The sequence below is a fragment of the Cynara cardunculus genome, assembly GCF_001531365.2.
Source record: "Cynara cardunculus var. scolymus isolate 2C chromosome LG 1, CcrdV1, whole genome shotgun sequence".
Lineage (NCBI taxonomy): Eukaryota > Viridiplantae > Streptophyta > Magnoliopsida > Asterales > Asteraceae > Cynara > Cynara cardunculus.
This window is the reverse complement of record NC_037528.1, coordinates 39,568,707-39,590,923: the sequence shown is the minus strand read 5'-3', so window position 1 is coordinate 39,590,923 and position 22,217 is coordinate 39,568,707. Positions and strand designations below refer to the sequence as shown.

The window sequence follows — 22,217 nt, the reverse complement described above, 5'->3', positions numbered from 1 at the left end:
AACAAAATAAATAATTATTATCTTTATAAGAAAATTATATTATTAAACCAAATATAAATTACTTCGTTATTTATCTAAATTAAATTATAAAAAATTGAATTAAAAAATTACAAAAAATTGAGGAACTTTAAATAGTTAATTTGATACTAATATCGATATATTTTTGTTAAATTTTTATGATATCTTCAAACTTTGTACTTATGTACAATTTACTTGTATCTTGAATTTTAAGTAATATGCATTAATTAATAGTACTTTATACATAAAAATGATTTTTAAAAGTTTTTATCAAATACTTTATAATATAATATAGATAAAAGAATAATAATAAAATAAAATATATTATTTATTTGATTTAGATATATGACGTGTTTTGTGTTTTTTTTTTAATTTCCAATAAATTTTTTTTTAACCGGCAACAATTTTTTTTTTCCAATAAATTTAACACCCCAATTTGAGGTGCTAACAACAATGCCCTAAGTTGAATACACTTTAACTCTTTACTTTTGACTCATCACTACTTTCTTATTTTTGAACTCCGTCTCTTTTGGTGTATGCAAGTCTTTCAAACCCTGACAGTGTGTTTGTGTGTGTTGTCTTCATCGATTGGTCACATCATACCCTTATTCCTCCTCCCTTGTCGCCATCGACATATAAACTGTCCGTCGTTTGTAAAACTTGTAAATCACATCTCCTCGATGGCCCTACCTCCTTGATTTCAATTTTTGCTTCTCAAAACATTCTCTCACATTTCCCTTGGTTTTTGCCCAATTCTTTTTTGCAGTTGTATAGAGAGAAAATGAAGATGATGTTGTAGATCAACATACAGAAAAGTTGAAAACTACAAAATCCCTCAAAGATTCGGAGAAAGGTGAGTCAATTTTGAAGTTGGTAATACCCTTTTCTGAAACAACATGAGTGCTTCTTAAAACGGTTGTAATCTCATTGGTGTATTAGAACCTTCATCAAATTAAGAAGCCCCCTATTTAATTATGCACGAAATAGGGTTCTTTTTGAAAAATTTGAAAGAACACAATGGATTTTCATAAGATTTTATGCAATTTTATAATTTCTTAATCATGAAGTTCAATTTTATGCAAGATTTGTTAAAAGATTCTTTCTAATAACATCAAGAAGTTTTTTCCCCCTTATGATGGGGATGGTCTAATTTCTATGTTTACTAGCCAACTTATGTAACATGGAACATAGCAACATCGTCGATGTGGGAAATTTGTTGGATGTTTGAGTTTAGTGGTCTGATTTCTTTAATCATTCATTAGACATGATGTACCTTAACCAATATTGTATCATAAAATGCAGATGAATGAGTTTTCATCTTTTTCTACTGATTAAAATAAGGTGCCAAACAAACCTTTGCAAATTCTAACATATACAAAACATCCATAAGACGATGTACAATAACTTTTACAACTATGCCTAATCTCAATATGAGTAATTTGCGTCATCAAAAGATTTATTCAAGTGAAAGATACATGATAAAAAATAACTTAATTTTTTTTGGTCTGCCTTTAAAATTGCCCACAACACCATCAAATTGAGTTCGAAAGATACATGGAAACTCATAGAACAAAAGCCATGGATTTTGATGGATCTCAAGTTTGAACATTTTGTTTTAGTTGATTCTTGGAAAAAGATACGATTTTTGATTATGTGGGGATGGGTCTCGGTTCCGCAAGATCACAAGAATGGCGTCAACCCCTTCTGACATCGATATTATTTTTCTTTTATTTTTAAAAGAAAGATTTAATCTACCAACTCAAAAATCCAAAAAGCACAGATTTTCTGACAATTTTCCCTTTTAAATTTTCTTGGTTCATTTGTCACTAATTTCTCTCCGGCGGAATCGCCATTTCAGCACCTTCAAGGTCTCTGCAATTCTTCATATCAACGTTGAGAGTCCTTATACATTACTTCTGAAGAGGTATTTCATCTTCCTCTGAAATGGGTTCTCTGATCGACCTAAATCTTTATCCTGATTCTCCTGTGATGGACACCACTGATGTTGCCGGCGGTAACATCCGGGAAGCCACTACTGCCTTAACCCTGAGTATCCCAAAGCTCGAACCTAAAGAAGAACCTTTTGACGAGCCACCCCAGTCCCGTCATTCTCATACTAATTCATCAAACCCTAACCTTAATTTCACTCTCAGCACACAGCCCGACACATCGGAACCTGCTCAGCAACCCGTCTCAGATGAAACCGATGTTTATTCCGAATTCAACAGGATTTCAGAGCTGTTCTTGACCGCCTTCTCCAAGAAGACCGATAAATACGACGACGCTGCTGCTCTCATGGATCCGAATTCACAAGCAATTGTGCCTGTCCCCGAAGAAAATCAGCATTCGGCCGTCTCGGATTCCTCTCGTCGGAGGAATCAACAGCGGTCAGCGGAATTAGTTAGGGTTACAAACCTGGGAATAGAAGACGAAAGGTATTTCCGAGACGTGGTAAGGAAAACCAGGATGATTTATGACTCTCTTAGGGTTTTCTGTGCTATGGAGGACGAGAAGCGTAAGTCTCATATGTATGGGCGTCTTCCCCGCGCACGGGGAGATTTGAAGTCTGCTTCTGTGATGAAAGATCGTGGTCTTTGGTTGAATCGCGATAAAAGGATTGTTGGGGCGATTCCAGGGGTTTATATTGGTGATGTTTTCTTTTTCCGAATGGAGCTGTGTGTTGTGGGAATGCATGGTCTACCTCAGGCAGGGATTGATTACCTGACCTCCAGTCAGAGTGCAAATGGAGATCCAATTGCTACCAGTATAATTGTTTCTGGTGGATATGAAGATGATCAAGATGCTGGTGATGTTATTATATATACAGGCCATGGCGGGCAAGACAAGCACAGCAGGCAGGCTAACCATCAGAAATTGGAGGGTGGGAATCTAGGCATGGAGCGGAGTATGCATTATGGTATTGAGGTACGGGTTGTTCGTGGTCTTAAGTATGAAGGCAGCCCAAGTGGCAAAGTGTATGTTTATGATGGGCTGTATAAAGTTGTTGATTCTTGGCTTGAAGCTGGAAAATCTGGTTTTGGTGTTATTAAGTTTAAGCTTCTGAGGATAGAAAATCAACCTGAAATGGGCAGTGCGATCCTCAAATATGCCCAGAGTCTTAGGAATGCACAAATTGAGGTTAAACCAAAGGGATATATCTGCCAGGATATGTCGAAGAAGAAGGAAAACATCCCCGTGCTTGTATTCAATGACATTGACAATAATCACGAGCCAATGTTCTATGAGTATCTGGTGACATCTGTTTTTCCTCCCTTTGTGTATCACCTTGGGGGGAACAATGGCGGATGTAATTGTGTGTCTGGATGTTTGGACGATTGTATTTGTACTGCAAAGAATGGTGGTGCATTCGCGTATGATCACAACGGTTTACTTGTCCGAGGAAAACCATTAATATTTGAATGTGGACCACATTGCAATTGCCCTCCCAGTTGTCAGAATCGTGTCAGCCAAAAGGGTATTAGAAACAGGTTTGAAGTGTTCAGATCAAGGGAAACTGGTTGGGGAGTTAGATCTTTGGACTTGATACCGGCTGGTTCTTTTATTTGTGAATACACCGGAGTTGTTCTCACAAGACAGCAAGCCCAACTTTTTACAATGAATGGTGATAATTTAGTCTATCCAAACCGGTTTGGTGAGAGATGGGCAGAATGGGGGGATTTATCCCAAATATTCACCGACTATGTACGCCCATCATATCCGTCCATACCTCCACTTGATTTTGCAATTGATGTTTCAAGAATGAGGAATGTTGCTTGTTACATGAGCCATAGTTCGTGTCCAAATGTTTTAGTTCAGCTGGTGCTGTATGATCATTCCAATTTTGCATTCCCTCACCTTATGCTGTTTGCTATGGAGAACATTCCTCCTATGAGGGAACTGAGTCTTGATTATGGGGAGACCGATGAATGGACGGGGAAGCTGTCTATTTGTAACTAAATCAACTTCAAGTAGCTTTTGTGTACCTGAATGCAGATTCGGGGATGCATATGCACCAAGGTAACTACAGTTTTTCATCCTGTTATTTTGTATTAGATGCACTATGCTAACTGAGTTCTATTAGATGTACCATGCATGTTTGTTCTTGTACCTTTGAATGTTTTTCTTCCTGTTATTTTGTATTGCTGTACTTCACTTTCGTCCATGTTATATTTTAGTAGCAACCTTGGATTGTAATTACATCTTATATGAAGCATTTGTTCATGGTGCTATCAATAGCTTTCTCTGAGTTTGGGATGTGAATTCCATTCTACATTTGCTCTCTGTGGAAACTCTTTGTTCCTCTCTTAGCTATTGGATCCTCCATCCGATCAATTTCTCATCTTCTGTATATGGACCATTGGATGTTCTCATCATATTCATAAGTTCTTGCTTTTATGATCAACATCAACTTCATTTTTTATAGTTTCATCTATTGCTCCTTAGGCTGTTCTTTTGTTTGTTTTTCTCGTTTTGTTATGCTATGGTCAATTGTCTTAACTCCATTAAGTTTTGTTTGGTGCAGTCGTACTGCTTCTCTGCCACTTCATTCGCGTACTGCTTGTGCTCTGTGATTTAGAAAATATTTTCTCTTTACTTCTTATCTATCAATGTCAACAACAAAAATTTAAATTGAATCTGAACTAACCTGGTGGCAGGAGAATGATGGACTGTTGGTTGCCATAACATGTTTTTGTTTGCATTTAATTTCTTAGTATTGCTTATAGAAACATCCAAAGTGCAGCAGAAGAACCTCCATATGTGATATGACCATGTCTTCACTGATCGGCATTGTATGCATGTATCCATTGTGTTCAGTCGCTCTTAGAATTGCTAGGCACATGAGGCTTGTTTTTACATCTATTTATAAGTGTTAGGGTAGAGGGAAAATATCTGTGGTTATTTGGTTATGAATTTTCAGTATAGAATGATTGGGGCTGATTAAATTCTCTAGCCCTATTATGAAATTACATATCCTAGAGCTCGTTCGTATATCTTGGAAAAGAGAAGTAGCAGATACTTAAGAGAGTGTTACTATTGAACAGTGGCATTAAACCTTTTAGAGCGTTAAATGGCTTTACATGGAATGGGATAACGAAAAGGAAATTACTGAAAGAATAAAGTGGAAATATTATTGATAGGTGGCTAAATAAGGAGGCCTAAATGACTCGGATGAATATGAGTATGAGTTATTGTAATACACTTGGCCAACAATAAGTTTATCGAGCTTTTTTAACTATTGGAGCATCATTGCATTATGTTAAGAATGTTGAGGCATAAACTCTAAATGTCCAAAAAGGAGTATGGTCTGAAAATGTTTAAAATAGGTGAATGCTGAAACATCGATGATTCTACCGATTAGAGAGATGGAGAAATTTGAAAAGAGGTAAAAGTGAGGGAGATTGAAGTAGTGTAGTTTGGGTAACTTTTTGTTGTCGTCCTTTAAGCTGGGTTAATGTTGATATCTATAATAGACAAGTTTTATGCAGGTAAAATTGGAAGTATAAAATAAATTTCGTCATGGACCTAGTAAATTTGTAAGCTATAATGGACGGGTAGAATGGGGGGAGGGTTAGAGAGCCTTGGCGGTAGTCAAGAGTGCCATAGGTAAGGTTACAGGGGTGGGACCATTGGCTTACTTACATGTCCTATTGTTCTTCGTTTTTACTACCCCCTACATCCTAGAATAAATGTCCACAATGAAAAAGGCACACAATTTTATAAATATGTAATTACTGCACTTTTTAGTTAACTAATGACAATTTTACCCTTAATAATAGAGGGAGTGATGAATTTCTCCATATCATAATTAAGGGTAAAATTGGATTATTGGAAATTAGGCACTTATTTTTGGAGTAAACTAAAATAGAAATGTGGACACTTATTTCACATCGGAAGAAGTATGTTAGTTTCTAGTACTTTCTTCTATATCCTTTTTTTCTTACTGTTTTTACAAAAATCTTCATGCTATACCAATAAATGCCTCAAGCACTACATCAACTTTTCAAAACCATGAAATCTTTCAATTTTTTTGACCAAGCTATTTGGGTAGCTCAAGATTTCTCCAAAACTTTTTTGCAAAACTTTACTCATGGTGGGCCTTTCATTCTTTAGGGTTGAGGTAAAGTTTGCATACATCCTACCGACATACTATACTTCCTAGCGTACATACCAGGTACATTTGATCTATTTTGGTTTATTGAGACGATGACTTTCATTCCCACTTGTCTTGCCATTGGACAATAGTTTGAATTTCATAGTTTGGTTTATCGACTTCTATGAGTTCAACTTAGATTGCAAGATGTTACTATAGAAAAATAGGCTTTGAATCAATTTTGTTCAAAGAGAATGATGCCTTCAAATAGGCTTGCACAAATAAGAAAAGATTTGGTAATAAATACCGAATATTTTAGACTAATTATAGAGGTTCTATGTTAACCTATAGTTAATCTAAATACATAAACTATACCAAATATACATATTTAATTTCCTACTCTAGCGAGATACTAAATCAGTTGATTATGTTTTCTACATCCTCCCTCAAGAGATTCCACACGCCCAACTTGTAAACTAGCTCATCAAAACTTTCTTTTGGTAGACCGTAGACTTTTAGTCAATATCTGAATGCTTACTGAGAAAATGTACAACACATAATTCATGTTCATTAATTTTTTTTTAATGAAGTGTCTAACCCCTCCAACATGCTTGGTGTTGTCATGATGAACTAGATTATGTACTATGTTGATTACAGATGTGCTATCGCTATACAATCTTAATGGCTTGACTCTTTGAAGTTTTAATTCGTCAAGTACGTGTTTGGTCAAGATTAATTCACATACTCCTTGAAAGTGCTTATTTTGTTCTTGCGACCTCCATTCCTAGAAAGTGCTTCATTGTTCAAGATTTTTTGCTACAAATTTTGGGCTAGCATGCCTTTAAGCTTTTCTTGCTCTCCATAATCATTATCACGTGTTACTAACATGTCATCAACATAGAGGATGAGGATAGTAATCCTACCCTCGTGTCGGTGTTTGAAGAATAAGGTGTGATTTGACTGAGCTTGTTTGTATCCACATATTTTTATCACCTGATTGAGTATTTTGAACAATGCTCTTGGAGATTGTTAGACAATAGAGGGATTTTTTTCAAGTGATAGACATTCTCCATCACATACCTTCCTTCAAACCCCTGAGGAATGTTCATGCAAACTTCTTCCAAATGCCTGTTAAGAATCTAGAAGTTGCAAGGGCTATTCGAGATTGGTTGCAACTGATTGTAGAACTCTAACCCTATTTAACTCGGCAACATGAGCCAATGTCTCATTGTAGTCCATACCATGTGTCTGAGGGATCTAGCTTCGCTTTATATCAATCTATCGTTCCATCAACTTTGTGTTTTAACTGTAAACACCCATTTATACAACTACCTACATGTTTATCTCTTGGTCGATTGATAGTCGTCCATGTGTTGTTGGCTTCGATTGCCCACAAATTTTCATGAAGTGCTTTCTTCTATTTTTTTATGGAAGAGTTTCGGTAATGTTCTTAGGAACAAATTATTTTCTCGATTTCTGCTACGAAAGTCTTTATAGTGTGGAGTTAGTATGCTATACCCGACATATATAGAGATTGGATGTTCAGTGCAACTTCGAACTCCCTTTGTTTTGGCAATAAGTAACTCATGCTCCGGTTCAATCATATTGGAAGACTCAAGATTGGAAATATCATGGGATAAAGCAGGGTCAAGAGAGGGATTAATTATGTCAGGAATAGTTTGTTGGTTAGACTCATGAGATGTTGGAACAACAACCAACTGCATTACTTTATGATTTTTTGTGCCGAAAGTAAACCAAGAGATCCTAGTTTTGGGTGGATAAGAATATGAGATTGTTGTTGCTTAGAGGCGCTTGTATTAAGTTATGGAGGTTCATCATTGTTTTAGGAAGACAAGAATCTGAACCGGAATATCACTCACATTCCTCCCTTGGGATAAAAAGGCTGGGATAAAAAGGTTGGGATAAAAAGGTTGTTCTTCATTGGATGTCACGTCGAAGGAGATCTATATGTGACAAGTAGAATAACGGTAGCATTTGTACCCTTTTTTGGTAGAAGAGTAGCCCAAGAAAGGCACTTAAGAGCCCGATGATCAAATTAACAATGATTTGAGCCAAGGATATGAACATAAGTGGTACACCGACAGGTTTTAGGGGAAGAGTATAAACAAGCTGTGTATATGGATTAGAGGTGATAATTTACGGGATTAGGCTAACCTAATATTCTTGTCCAATGGGCCTAATATAGTAAACCGAAGCTTTTTTTTTGGGTGCTTGATAACTTGTCCATACGCATCCTATAAACGGGTAAACGGGCATGGGTGCAGAGCTACGAACTAATGGGCCCAAAAATCTTTTACATTTAAAAAAACATAAAACTTATATAAAATCATAAGCTATGTCAAATAATTCAAAATACATCATTTTTCCAACTTGAAATAAGCCGTAAAAACATAACAATCTACATAGCTTAAAAAATAGTTTTACAAGTATAGACATTTCATGTTCAAAGATTTATCAAACTGTAGAGTCCAGATTTTTCGTCAACCAAATATTTTACTACCTAATGTTTCAAGATTGAGATTCGAGATGTACTATATAAATCGGTGCAAGTTCGAATTCGGCCCAAAGTCAGCCAAGTGATCTGAACTTTTCTTTAATAAAAAAGTAATGACGTATTAGTTATGTATAAAATCTTAATTAATCATAAATTATATACGTGCCTGGCTGGGAGGCCTATCCTAGATATATTTTCCAATTTACACTCTATCCAGACCCGCCTGCTATTTCAAGAATAGTTGTCCAAGCTTGTTTTTTGAACGGGTTGGGTGGGTCGAATCTACGGTTGTTCTGTAGGTGAACAACTCTATTGTGGATATGCTTAAAGGAGCATAAAGAAAGGAGTGTGATATTTTTAACACTCAAAGAGGGTATTATATTGATAAGATGGACAACCATAAGGATAGCCTCTCCCCAAAATGTTTCGAGGCCAAAGTTGTGAACAATGGGGTCTAGAAATTTCCAATAGGTGTCGATTTTTGCATAGAACAATTCCATTTTGTGGGGTTGGGGTGTGCTTGCAAACGAACTTTTATAAATGATGGCATGACCCAAATTGAGTTTAAAATTTTCAATTCCATTGTCTATGTGCAATATTTGAAGATGTGCAAAGAATTGGGTTTTTGGCGTAGAATAGAAAATTTTGAATGTCAAGGTATCATCAGATTTAATTTTAATAAGAAATATTCAACTAACACGTGTATGATCATCAATAAAGGTGATAAACAGTTTTGCACTTGTAGTGTTTGGTATTCTATATAGCCCCATATATCACTATGAATGAGAGCAAAGGGTTGAGCTGATATGTAAGGAATAACATGGAAACAATACAAGTACGTTAAGCAAATTGGCAAGCTTTACAATTAAGTAAGCTCAAGTTTTCATTCTGAAATAACATGAAAAATAAATATTTCAAATATGAGAAACTAGGTGGTTAAGCCTATAATGCTATCACATAGTATCATTCCTATCCCTAGGACTATAACCGGAGACAAAAGCTTTGTTCAGTTGAGCGGGAGAAACTAGATTGAAGTAATACTGCCCACTATATGCCCTCACATTCCAAATCGTCCTCTCTAAGAACATATATCTTGAAAGGTATAATGAAACGGTGAGAAGAAACAAAACATTGTTGATCTTTTAGTTATTTTGCTGATATAAAAAGACTACAAGATAGATAGGAAACATGGAGAATGTCATTTAGGATAACAGACAATTATAAGTGTATAATCCCTTTACCGACCATTGAAGAGAGAGATCCACCAACACCTTTAATCTTTTTAGTACTTAGACAAGGGGTGGCGAACTGATTTGATGAACTAGTTATATGGTTTAAAGCCCCTAAGGCCACAATCCTTGCAAAATTTTGAACATCGAGGATAGCGGAGGTACTTGAATTAGAAGAGACAAAAATTCATGGTGGAACTGAAAATTAAGTAAATTTAGGCTCTACTAGTAAGAACATTTTCTTTCATCTCCTTTGCGATTACTTCAAGATTCTCACTTTCTTTTTATTCGGGAGCACTCGAATTTTCCTGGACTCGATCAATAGCCCGGTGGATAAACGGGGCTTGTCTTCAATGGGCCTTTTTCCTTTTTCTTTTAATTCATGGAAGAGATCGCAAAGCTCATCCTCTAAAAAGGTTATCCTGTCACCTTCCTTCCCCAGCCGAACCAAATCGGACCGGTGTGCTCGGATCTTCTTGCTACCTTGGTGTATTATCATTGGTGGAATCGGGATTGGCCATGAGGAAGGCCGTAGAAAGAAGACTTATGGGCCTCTAGATTAGTAGTACACCGATACCATCCGGAGAAATAGGCTCTAAATTCATTTTTATTCAAAGAGAATGATGCCTTTAAATAGGCCCTCTATAAATAAGATAAGATTTTGGTAATAAATACTTTCTAGACTGATTACAAAGATTCTAGGACAGCTTATGATTAATATGAATACATAATATATGCCAAATGTACAAATTTGGTTTCCAATTCCAGCGAGGTTCTAAATCAATTGATTATATTTTTTACGATTACTTGCAAACGTCTTTCAACACCAAGTGTTTTTCATGCATGATTAATGTGTTGATACAGCAACAGACCTAACAAAGTTTACCGCACTTTATCAATGAGCTTGTGTATATTGAGATTGATAGGAATATTGGAAGGAGGTATTTGGAGATAATTTGAAAAAAAATTGAGTCTTGTATAATTTTTCTTTGAGTTGAAGGATGCCATTTCTTAAATTTGGTGAAAGTGGAGCCAAAAAAGTTACAAAACGATGGCACTTTAACTTATCATTAACCCATAACTCTGTGAGATAGTGCAAATATGACCCGAAGTTATTGGTAAAACATTACCCTCCTAATTGGGAAAGAACACAAAAACAAGATTCATTTCAACCGAGTTTGTATCCAACACTTGCACTAGGCCGAAATGAAGCTCATTTATGGGAAATGAGAAAAGATACAATATCAGTCTCCATTTAGACCCAATCTTCTTGGGTTGAGTAATTAGAATTTAGTTGTTCAACTAGCACATTTAAGGTTTTGGTATACAAAATGTGGTGCATGTTAGTCCATGGGACACACAGTAAGCATAAGACACACCCATGGTTTTAAAGCTTTTGAGGCATGCAATTAGAGGTGCATGGGGGCAGAGGAGGTAGAGTAGAGGTGTACACCCCTTTTAGCTGTATAATTGCCAATGAAACCTTATTCATTATGCCTCCCCTGTCTCTCACAACTTGATCTCCCTCCCTCCCTTCCTCATGCTTTCTCATGGCAACAATCCCTCCCTCATGCTTTCTCATGGCAACAATCCCCCCTCACAGTTCTCTCTCACTGACATCCCCTTCTTCTGATGATTTGTCTTAGTAAGTCATTTTATTATGTATAGTATATTGAATAATTTTGTATTTTTCCATTTAGCGTTGTTTAATTCTCTCTCATTTTTATGAATTTATTTTTTAGTTTGACATGGAATCCTGCGTTTGTTATGAATTTTATTGTTTTATTTTTGGTTCGAATTTATGTTTTAAGACTTGTAAGTACTACTATAACGATTTTCGTAGTTTGATATGGGATTATTTTATTTGTTCTATGCCTCCAGGTGTCGTGTGACTCCCCGAATGCATATTAACATGAATTTGAGCCATTTTTCACATCGTTTTATACCGGAATCATCTGTTTCATATATAAATTATATCGTTTTTTTTACCGAAATCATTCGTTACATATAGAAACCATTTTCTTCATGCCAAAATCATGAAAATTTTCATATCAAACTATTCCGTTTCATAAAGGGATCATATATTTTCATAACGGAATCATAAACGTTGCATATATCAAATGATTTTGAAGAATTTGTATGTTTACCTTATCAAAAGTTACCAAACCATACCCAAGCGACCCTTTTAAACCTATCATTGAGCTTCTCCACTTGAGAAGGTCATAATCCTGTGTTCAATATTTGTATTTCACTGATCCAAACATCTAAATTTCTCTATATCTTTTTCATGTTCTTCCCTCTTTTCTCTCCTAATTTCCTTCCAAGTTTCAACCATGGTCTTTTTGTATGTGTTTTTAGAAGAAAAGGAGATTGCATGATGTATAATATATATATATATATATATATATATATATATATATATAGTAAGAGGTGGTGGCATTAATTGCCATAAAAAAGGTGGCATCAATTTGGTTTTATCCAAAAGTTGAATCATCACCTATTAAGCCACATCATTGTTATATATACAAATATTACCTAACATGGTTTGGGTTCTCACGTCTAGTCTGCTACCCTAGTCCTCTGCCTCCAAGTACTATTATCAGAGGTCATGTTCTTTGAAATGTCTAAGGTCGCAATGTTCATCCACAATTGCTCATCCAACGTCCTCCTCGGCCTCCCCTCACCTCCTCAACTGACAATCTTTCTACTCTCCTCACCGTTGATGTCAATGATCTCCTATAAACGAGCCCAAACCACCACAATCTCCCCTCTCGCAATTTATTCGTTACCGGGGCAACTCTCAGCTCCGCTCGGAAAGCCTGATTCAGCGTTTTGTATAACATGGTCCGACCATATGTCCACCTAAGCATCCTCATTTCCACATCTTCCAACTTCCCCTCAACAACCTTCTTTGCCGCCAGACATTCTTATCCATTTAACATCGTTGGTCTGATTACTACCCTATAGAATTATCCCCTTGTTTTTAGTGGGACTTTCTTGTCCCACAACACCACCCTGTACCAGCTTTTTAGTGAGACTGCCTTTATGAGGTATGTTATGTATTTTTCTACCCCTCCCTCTTTTTGAATCATGGAGCCTACATATTTGAAACTGACCCTTTGGGGGTACCTTTTCCCCTAATGTTGACTTCCACCCCCTTTTTTATACGCCCCCCTTAAATTGCACCATAAATATGATGTCTTATAGCGAGTAATTCGCAAACTTTGTGTTTTCAAAGCCACCCTCCCCTGCTCCAACCTCTTGTTGTCGTCTACTTTTGACTCCACTACGAATACGATGTCTCAGCGAATGGCAAACATCATGGGACACTCCCGTAGATCCCTCAGAAGATCTCATCTAAATCACAATAAAAAAAGGATTAACGTCGATTCGTGGTGTAGACCTATCTCTATTGTGAAATACCCCGTCTCCCTCATTGCCTCATTGGGCTCCTAACACAAGTCCTCGTTTCTCAGTGGAAGCAAATGGGCAATCGGCTGCCTAAAGGACCCCATTTGTGGTTGAAGGCTAAGTTCATTCTTCGATATATCTCACTCCGCTATGCTAGAAGACTGAGCAGCTTCAGTTTATTCTTATACATGTCTTGTTTCGCCCTAACATACATCCAAAGTACCCCACCTCTCCGGCCTTCTTTGGATCACGTCTCTTGGTATATTATTATAGGCGTTACATGCCAAGGAAAAATGCCTTGCTTCGTGTTTTCGTACTTTAAAGCTTTGATCACACCCTAACATAATATGAATCTTCGCAATGGGCCGACATATTTTTAGGGTCGCAACATATCTTAAAATAATTGCAAACAAGGGAAGTAAATCTACAATGCTAATGGTTCAAAGGGACAAGCATAGAAGTGAAACTTAGGTCATGGCCACCTCCCTACATGCAAAAAAAAGCATGACATGCTAATTGATACCCTCAATCCTTGAAGAGATTCAACCCATTGATGGGAAAACATTTTTGAGAAATGCAAAGATCACCCAAGGCCATGCCTAAGAGCTTTGTTCTTACAGCAGGAAAGAACACGTTAGGCAGAGCCAAGAGCATAAACCAGACTGAACCAAAAGACTACGGTATATTCTACCTGGAGAGGTGGGTTAAGATGTATGCATACCTGACCTATACCCCAAAGAGGACCAAGGAGTAGAACAGCCGTTTCCATGTAGACACCCATCTTGTGAACCAAGAACATAATGTCTCAAAGTCAACCCTTCCCTAGTAAAAATATAGGAGTAGCAATCGGGTAGGTTCGCATATGGTGTTATCCTCATCTTTTAACCCCAAATCAAATATGGTGGCTTGTAGTCGTAGGTACACACAGAATCCCTTGAATGCCATATATAAACAATTACGAAAGGCCCTTCTTAAATGTCATGTAGTAGAATTAAGACTAGGATTCTCAATTTATTATTCCTTGTGTCTTCATCTGAAACGAGATTGGCTGAGAAAATGGTATCTCTTGTTGTTGTAGTATTGGTGTTGGCAACAAAAAGCACTCATGTTTGTTGCTTCTCATGGCTGTAATGATGTTAGTGGTTTTGGTGGAGAAATGGTAAACCCTGAGATTTGATATTAGTATTTACTTATTATTTGTACTCTGCTATACATGTGTTCGGAAATTGTCACTCCTAAAGCATTCAAAAACTGCCACAGTAGGACACGGTAACAAGGGGGCCAGGGTGGGGTTTAAGAAACTGCAATTAGTGCTATAAGAGGAAACACATTACAAGATTAAACATTTACTTGATGAACTTATTAGCACCTCAATCCCCAAATTATCCAAGAGAAATTAACTAGGGCGAAGAGATACCTATTGATGCAGTGACATAATTTGTTTCATTCATTATGTTATCATATAAAAGGTAAATTATGGCTTTTTAGGAAACCAAAAAAACAAAATATGGCTTCACAAGCCTTTGAGACAAAGCAAAACCAAACATACCGAGAAACAAATTCAGAGGCTAGAAAAATTAGGAAATACTAAGCCTATCCATAATAGATAAAAATCAAAGAAACCATCTCTTAACACTCCAAAGTCGGTGCTCATAGGTATGGATTATGCCCAAGTTGATATGCTAATCAAAAGCGCTCCTAAGTTTGGGAGTTGGATCTCATCTCATGGTGAGATAATCTTTCCACATTTTTCTTTTCTTATTTTTGATGTTGTTCTCAGGTGAAAATCTGTTCATGAATTTTTAGATTTGCTTTAAATGTGTATTTCCTTATACCAGAACTTATTAAATATCCATATTCTCCATGTTTAAAGTGCAATTATCCTCTTAATTTGAAGCTTATAAATCATTAGGCTATGACTAAAAGTTGTACTAAAATGGAACAGTCTATAATTTATGCCATTAATACTAGAATGATGTGTAGATGTGCTATAACGGCTCAAGTCCATCAGATGATTAAAGCTTGTTGCTAAGAACTTATGATATATTCCCAAGGAAGAAATATGGGGATATAGTTTGTTTCATCCTCACAAGAAGGATGTGTATTTGTTCGTGATAATAGAATTGCCCTTAATTTTTTTTCCAGTATTGCATTTTGTCAACATGAATGGTGCATTATTGATCTTTGTGCTGTACCATTATATTGTTGAACATTTAGATGCTTATATTATGCGTTAGTCAATTACTTCCTTGCTTAGTGAAACATGCCTTTTCTTTGGTGCCACATTCCTTCTACTTGTAATTCTTCTTGCTGTGTATGAGTGAATCTCACTTGCATGTCATGTATTCAACTTTTCTGTATTCACTGGTACTGATTTCATTCCTTAGATTTAATAATACATACTGGTCTGCTCTTTAACTAATTTAGTTAGGTGAATTCCGTATAGAAATCATGCATCTCATATTAGCCCATGGACATGTAGCTAGTACATGCACATTTTGTGCTATCTTTATACTCTTCCCATCCCAAAAACTTGCAGCACTTTTTATTTTGGAGGGGTTCTTTTTCATATTTACCCAACTAATTCATTACATAATATTGGTGGGATTGATTATGGTCCTCAAGTTTTATTATTTTTGTCTTATTCAGGGTTAATTTTAGGTCTTCATCTTAGTCAGTGTCTTATTGAACTATGTGCCAAGTCAAACGTTGTCTTTTTTAGGTGAAAATGGAGTCTCTGACATTACTAATGCAACAGTCATTAAAAATTATTGAGAGTTAGATTGTGCATACACGACCTACAATGTACCCAAATTTTCATGGTGTGAACTCTCATCTTGTAGCAAGCTCACTTCCTTGATTAGGGCAACCTAAGCACATTGAAGTCTGTTCTTTAAAGGGGGCGTTTGGTAAGCAGACGGGACTGGACAGAATTGGACATGCGAGAATGAGGTAGGCAGGTTAAAGATTTGTGGAACCTTTTATGGTTTTAATTTGACATCTCCCTGATCTTCATTCTGGTGAGACAAAAAAATGCATTTTTGTCTATGTTAGTCATGTCCTGCGTACCAACAAATTTCATGCAATGATAGTTTTAGTTATTGTACTTATTTGACAAAAATGTATTCTGCGAAGCAACATTTTGTTTCAGAAATGCCTTTTTTGCACTTCATTTAATCCATTTCATCTCCTTTCAAGGATTGTTGTTAGAGGTTGGACTGTAGTGTCAGTGGGTGGTGATGTGAATTTCTTGCTTAAATGTGTGTTAGCTGAGACTAGATAACTAGGGTTCATCTTTCTGATTGTCATTTGTATAGTTTCCTAATATGGTTTCCTAAGTTGTATATGTATTTGACATTTCATTAAGTCATTATTAATACATAAAACTAGATTACCTTTGACTACATGGTATCAGAGCATTTGAAACAGGGGAGGAGCCAGGATTTGGAATCAGGGAAGCATTGACCTGTAGATGAATAGAATATAAATATTAATGTTCTTGAAATGACAAATTAGGTAACTTAACTAAAATACTTGTATCCACTTCTCACTATCATAAGCCTATTTGGTAGTTAGGTAATTAACTTGTAATGCTTGATCCTTAAAGATGGTATGCTCGTTAGATTAGTGTAGCAAGAATGTGATGTCAGATAGATTAGCACACACATTGTTCTGTGCATGAGAGAGGGAGCCATGTAGATGAATCAAATATATGGTAAAAGAAATTGGGTCTGCATCGAATTCTTATTTTAATATTTGAGGGGGAGCACATGCCCTCTCTGGTTATTACATGGCTCCGCTACTGCTTTGAAACCTAGTCGTCATTTTCATAGCCCTAGCCATCGCACATGAGGAAACAGTAGTCATGGATCTGAAACTCTAGCCTCTTCAATCGCTGTTTCTGCCGTTGCCACTTCTGCTGTCACCGCTGCTGCACATTTGAACCACAGCCATTGCTGCTACTGCACATTTGAACCCCAGCATAGCTGTCGTACATCTGTACCCCAGTCATCAAACACATGAAACCCTAGTCACTGCTACTAGGTCGTCATCGTCGCCATTGCCGTCCGTTGCTGCCACCAACATCTGATCTGTGTTTCTGGCCGTTTGATTGCTTCGTTATATATTTTGATCTCTGATATGTTTCTGGTCATTTGAATATATCAAGATCTTGCTGTCCTTTTGAATATAGAGGGTTCAAGAATAATTTTGTTCCCTCTCTTGTCCATTTGAATACACAGAGAGTGAATATTATTGGTACTCACTGTTACAATCAATCTGGTACTTCTATTGCCTTTGGTAGGAAAATTAATTCCATTTTTTGTTAGATATTTTGGGCTTCTTCTAGTCGTCAGGTCTTTATCACTTTGTTGAGACCGTGGGTGAAAACAAATCTCCTAGTATGACGAGTGTGGTGGATATAGTGTAGTAGTGCTTTGGCCGGTCGGAATTATGCTTCTATGAGGCTATCTAACCATACCGGAAACAAAGGACGCAAGACACAGATTCGAACCTCGACCACCGACAACATTTTATGCAACTATTGTCATAAGCCAAGTCATACGAAGTTTCGAGTGTAGAAAGCTTCTACACAAGAAAAAGCACATGGCGAATATTGCACTATTGATCTCTTATAACTTGGTTCTTACTTATGTCGATGAATTTGCCGCTTTCTTGGAGCGTTGGGGATCACTCAAGTCCTTATCTTCTTCTGTTACTGTTGTCGCTAGTCAGGTAAGTCCACTAGATGTTTTATTTTTGTCATCCTTCAAATGGGTGATTGGTTCCAGTGCCACAATCATGTGACATATTCTTAACTCTTTTCTACCTTCAGCTCTGAGACTTCCCCTCTTACCATTACTTATTATTTATCCTCTTGCATTTGCCTAACTTATTCTTTACTTTGCTCTCTGTCAATCAATTAACTCGTCATCTTAAATGTTGTTTCATTTGGTGGGGAAATTTCAAAATAGTATAGAAGTTTTATTTGCTTCGGGTTGAGCCTTAGGATAAGAGAAACTTGAGCTTTAGCGGTTTTACTTTGTTCCACTTAGGACCAAAATGAAACCTAAAGTGGATATAAGTGACAATTTCGACATGTGCATTCGAAAAGTCACATTTGGTGACAGTTTTGACAAATGTTGCAAAAGGAAGAGACTACCCTTCGAGAAGTCACTTCTGGTGACAGTTTGGACAGATGTCACAAAAGGAAAAAGGCAGCCCTTGAAAAGTCACTTTTGGTGACAGTTTGGATAGGTGTCGCAAATGGTGACTGTTTGAAGAGTCACGTACTTTCTGTGACAGCTTTAATTGTCACTAAAACCCCTATATATACATCCTTTTTCTGTGAAAAGACATTCTCAGTTCTATCATACCAGATTACCCTAAAGTGTTACAGTTTGTTAGTCTCTTGAAATCCTTGATTACTCACTAGTTCACCGGGATTATCAGCAACCATGCATTTTTGACAATCATACTACATACGTTGCTTCATTGTACTCCGGGAAGCAATTCGTTAAAAACCCAAGCACACTCGGTGGGGGCGAAATTGCTTTAAGATAGAGATTACTCACGTTGAAAGCAACAAATAGTAGTTTCTTATTACCCTTTTCTTAGCCTAATTTTAGTACCCCAAAACCAACATTCCGCCCCCCCTAATCATTGCTAGTTCAGGATCTTATAATGAAACGGGTCATTGACATAACATCAATTTAAAGGCCTCTACATTCTTGACACACCGCTATAACAATCTGTTGCTTGTTTCGGTGTAACTTCTTTTGAGGCTCATTGTTAGTTGAGTCATCCATCTCTCCCGTTACTTAAGAAGCTTTGTCCACAATATAGTAATGTGTTCTGGTTCCATTGAATCATGTCACTTTGTGAAACATCGTCGTACTAGTTCATGTCGTATAGCCTTTGAACATGCTAAGGTTCCTTTTGAGTTGGTTGACTTAGATGTTTGGGGGCCTCGTCCTATTTTGTCTAAAAGTGGATTTTGTTATTTCCTCACATTTATGGATAGCTATTCTAGTGTAACTTGGTCATATTTAATGAAAAATCATTTAATTGTTTCTTTTTTGTGTCTTTTGTGCCGAAATTAAAAATGAAATTCAATATCAGTACATTGCAAAGTGAAGTATTTGTGTACTTAATTTTCTTTCTTCATTTGTTTCATATAACTACTTGTCATATTCTTTTCTTTTATTGTTTCCTTGATTGTCTATCCTTAAAAACTCTCTATGAAGCGATGTGTCTCATCATGGTTGGTTGGCATAATGCCAGGATAGAAGAGATGAATGCTATAGATGACAATGGTACTTGGGGCTTGGTAGATTTGCCTTCACAGGAAACAGACCATTAGATGCAAATGGTTGTTATGGTTGCTCATAGTTAAGGTCAATTTGGATAGGTCCGTTGCCACATTAAATGCTCGCCTTGTAGCTAAGGACTATGCTCAAACCTATGGAGTGGACCGATACTTTTTCTTCTGTTGCGGAAATGACATTTGTTATGTTGTTTATCTTGAGAGTGGCTACTCATACTTGGAATTTGCATAAACTTGATATCAATAATGTTTTTTCCTCATTGAGGAGATATATATGGAGCAACGTTCTGGTTTTGTTGCTCGGGGGAGTAAAGGAATCGTCTCATCTTCAAAAATCTTTATATGGTTTGAAAAGAGTCCCCGTGCTCGGTTCGAAAGTTTCACTGAGGTTGTTGAAGAGTTTGATTTGAAGAAAAACAAGTCTGATTATTATGTGTTCTACAAGCGGTCAGAAGCTGGTATAATTCTGTTAGTTGTCTATGTGGATGACATTATCATGACTGGAAGTGATACTACGAGAATCTCATCTAGTTTCACTCAAAGGACTTGGTGGTACTTAAGTATTTCTTAGGCATTGAAGTTACGAGAAGTAAAGAAAAAGTATATTCCTATCTAAAAAAATATGTTCTCGAGTCTTGACCTACAACCTAGACTAGGAAAATTGGTAGCAAAAACCTTGTAGATCTGCATTGATTCCCTTCTTGCACCTTAGAAGAGGTAGGGAACTATTTCAAGATCATGAGAGATATCAAATGTTTGTTGGGAAACTGAATTATCTTACAATGACGCTTTCTGATATTGCATATTCGGTCAGCATGGCTAGTCGGTTCATGTCATTTTGGATAGTTCATCATTGGGTAGTGTTAAAACAAATTTTATGTTACTTGAAAGTGGTAATGGGGCATGGCATTGTGTATGCAAATCACGGACATAGCCGTATTGAATGTTTTTCGGATGCAGTTTGGGCATGTTCAAAAATGTATAGAAGAAGATCCAATCCATGATATTTTAATTTTGTTGGAGGAATTTGGTCTCATGGAGAAGTAGGAAGGAAAAAGTCGTCTCAGGATCCAGCATAGAGTCATTTTACTGGGCTATGGCACAATGCATATGTGAGATAATGTGGATATATGAGCTCCCGACTAAAGTAGGACTTAAAACTTCAGCAACAAACTTGTGGTGTGTCAATCGAACACCTCTTCGTGTTGCGTCTGATCCTTTGTTTCATGAGCGTACTACACAAATTGAAATTGATTATCATTTTGTTTGTGAAAAAAATTCAACAAGGCTTAATCTCTATAGAATATGTGAAGTCTGGTGAACAATTAGCGGACATCTTCATGAGAAACTTTAAATGGGGTTCTAGTTGATTAATGATTATCTTTGTGACAAGTTCGGCATGATTGATTTCTATGCTCCAACAGGAGGGAGAGTGTTAGCTGAAAAATAGATAACTAGGGTTCATCTTTCTAGTTATCATTTGTATAGTTTCCTAATATGGTTTTCTAAGTTGTTTATGTATTTGCGCATCGCTTCTCAGTACTTAATACAGAAAATTAGATGTACTTACTTTTCGTTTCTTTTCTTTGGTGAAAAATTAAATTGTGTTGATTACAACCTCATAGAGATCCAAATGCCTTATGATAGGAGGAATGCAACAGCCTTCCAGAAACTACAAGATATTGCTTACACAACATGAATCAACACTAGAATAAAAGAAATTACGTCTCAAGGGTCATAGATATGGACTCTATAATGAGACTGCTATACAATACTTTAATTTGCCTTTCACCATAATTCATTGCATATCCCATGAATCGACTGTTCTGGCATCTTGATGTTAATTCTAACATGAAATTTGTTGTCTTTTATAGGTAGGCACAAACCGATCTTCTTGGCAACTATTTTACAGCTCAGTGTCCGAAAGAGTGACATCTTATCTTTCCCTCCCAAGAAAGGTTTCACAAGTAGGAAGTGGTTAGCTTTACATCCTGTGATGCTGCTGTGGGTTCACCTTGCTGTTTCCAGTTGCAAGTTAATTGAAAATATATAACCATTTCATCAAGTTAAAACTAAAAATGGATATATATATATATATATATATATATATAAATATATATAAGGGACTGAGAGGCATATCGAGGTTGAAGATGGTCGTTTCAGTTCAGCTACAGTATTACCAGGTATGAAGCAGTTGATATCTGCATTGACCAAGGTTCATATACTACCACGTCCACATCTAGATTTGATCATTTTGTTGTAGACTTTTGTATTGCTTGGATGACTAATCTTACTTTGAGCCTTTTTATTTTATGTTATAGCTGCCTTGTACATATTTAGTTCACATTTCATAGATGTATAGTGCATGTTGAAATGGTCAAATCCTAGTCCAAGTACCATTTCTGTTCTACATTCCCTTTCGATATGCAAAGTGACGTCCGTGGGCGTGCTTGCTGGGATTTTTTTATTGGTTTATTTTATTTCTTCATTATTTCGAATTGAGGTGAGAATTGTTGGAAAAAATTGTGTCCTTTTAATTTTCAAAGCATTGATTCTGAAGTTAGTAGCAGGTTTGTATCTTATGATGTGTGTTTGGTTGGGGGTTTTGAGTAAACAGTTGCTCTAGTC

At 36.5% G+C, this 22,217-nt stretch overlaps 1 protein-coding gene across 1 annotated transcript; it reads left to right on the top strand.

Moving 5' to 3' along the window:
• Nucleotides 1-1,885: 1,885 nt before the first annotated feature.
• LOC112523766 (histone-lysine N-methyltransferase family member SUVH9-like) lies at nt 1,886-21,971 on the top strand. Its single transcript, XM_025133446.1, has 2 exons — nt 1,886-4,035; nt 21,464-21,971. Exon 1 carries the CDS (start codon nt 1,963-1,965, stop codon nt 3,973-3,975), a length of 2,013 nt encoding a protein of 670 aa, XP_024989214.1. The 5' UTR covers nt 1,886-1,962; the 3' UTR covers nt 3,976-4,035; nt 21,464-21,971.
• Nucleotides 21,972-22,217: the final 246 nt, after the last annotated feature.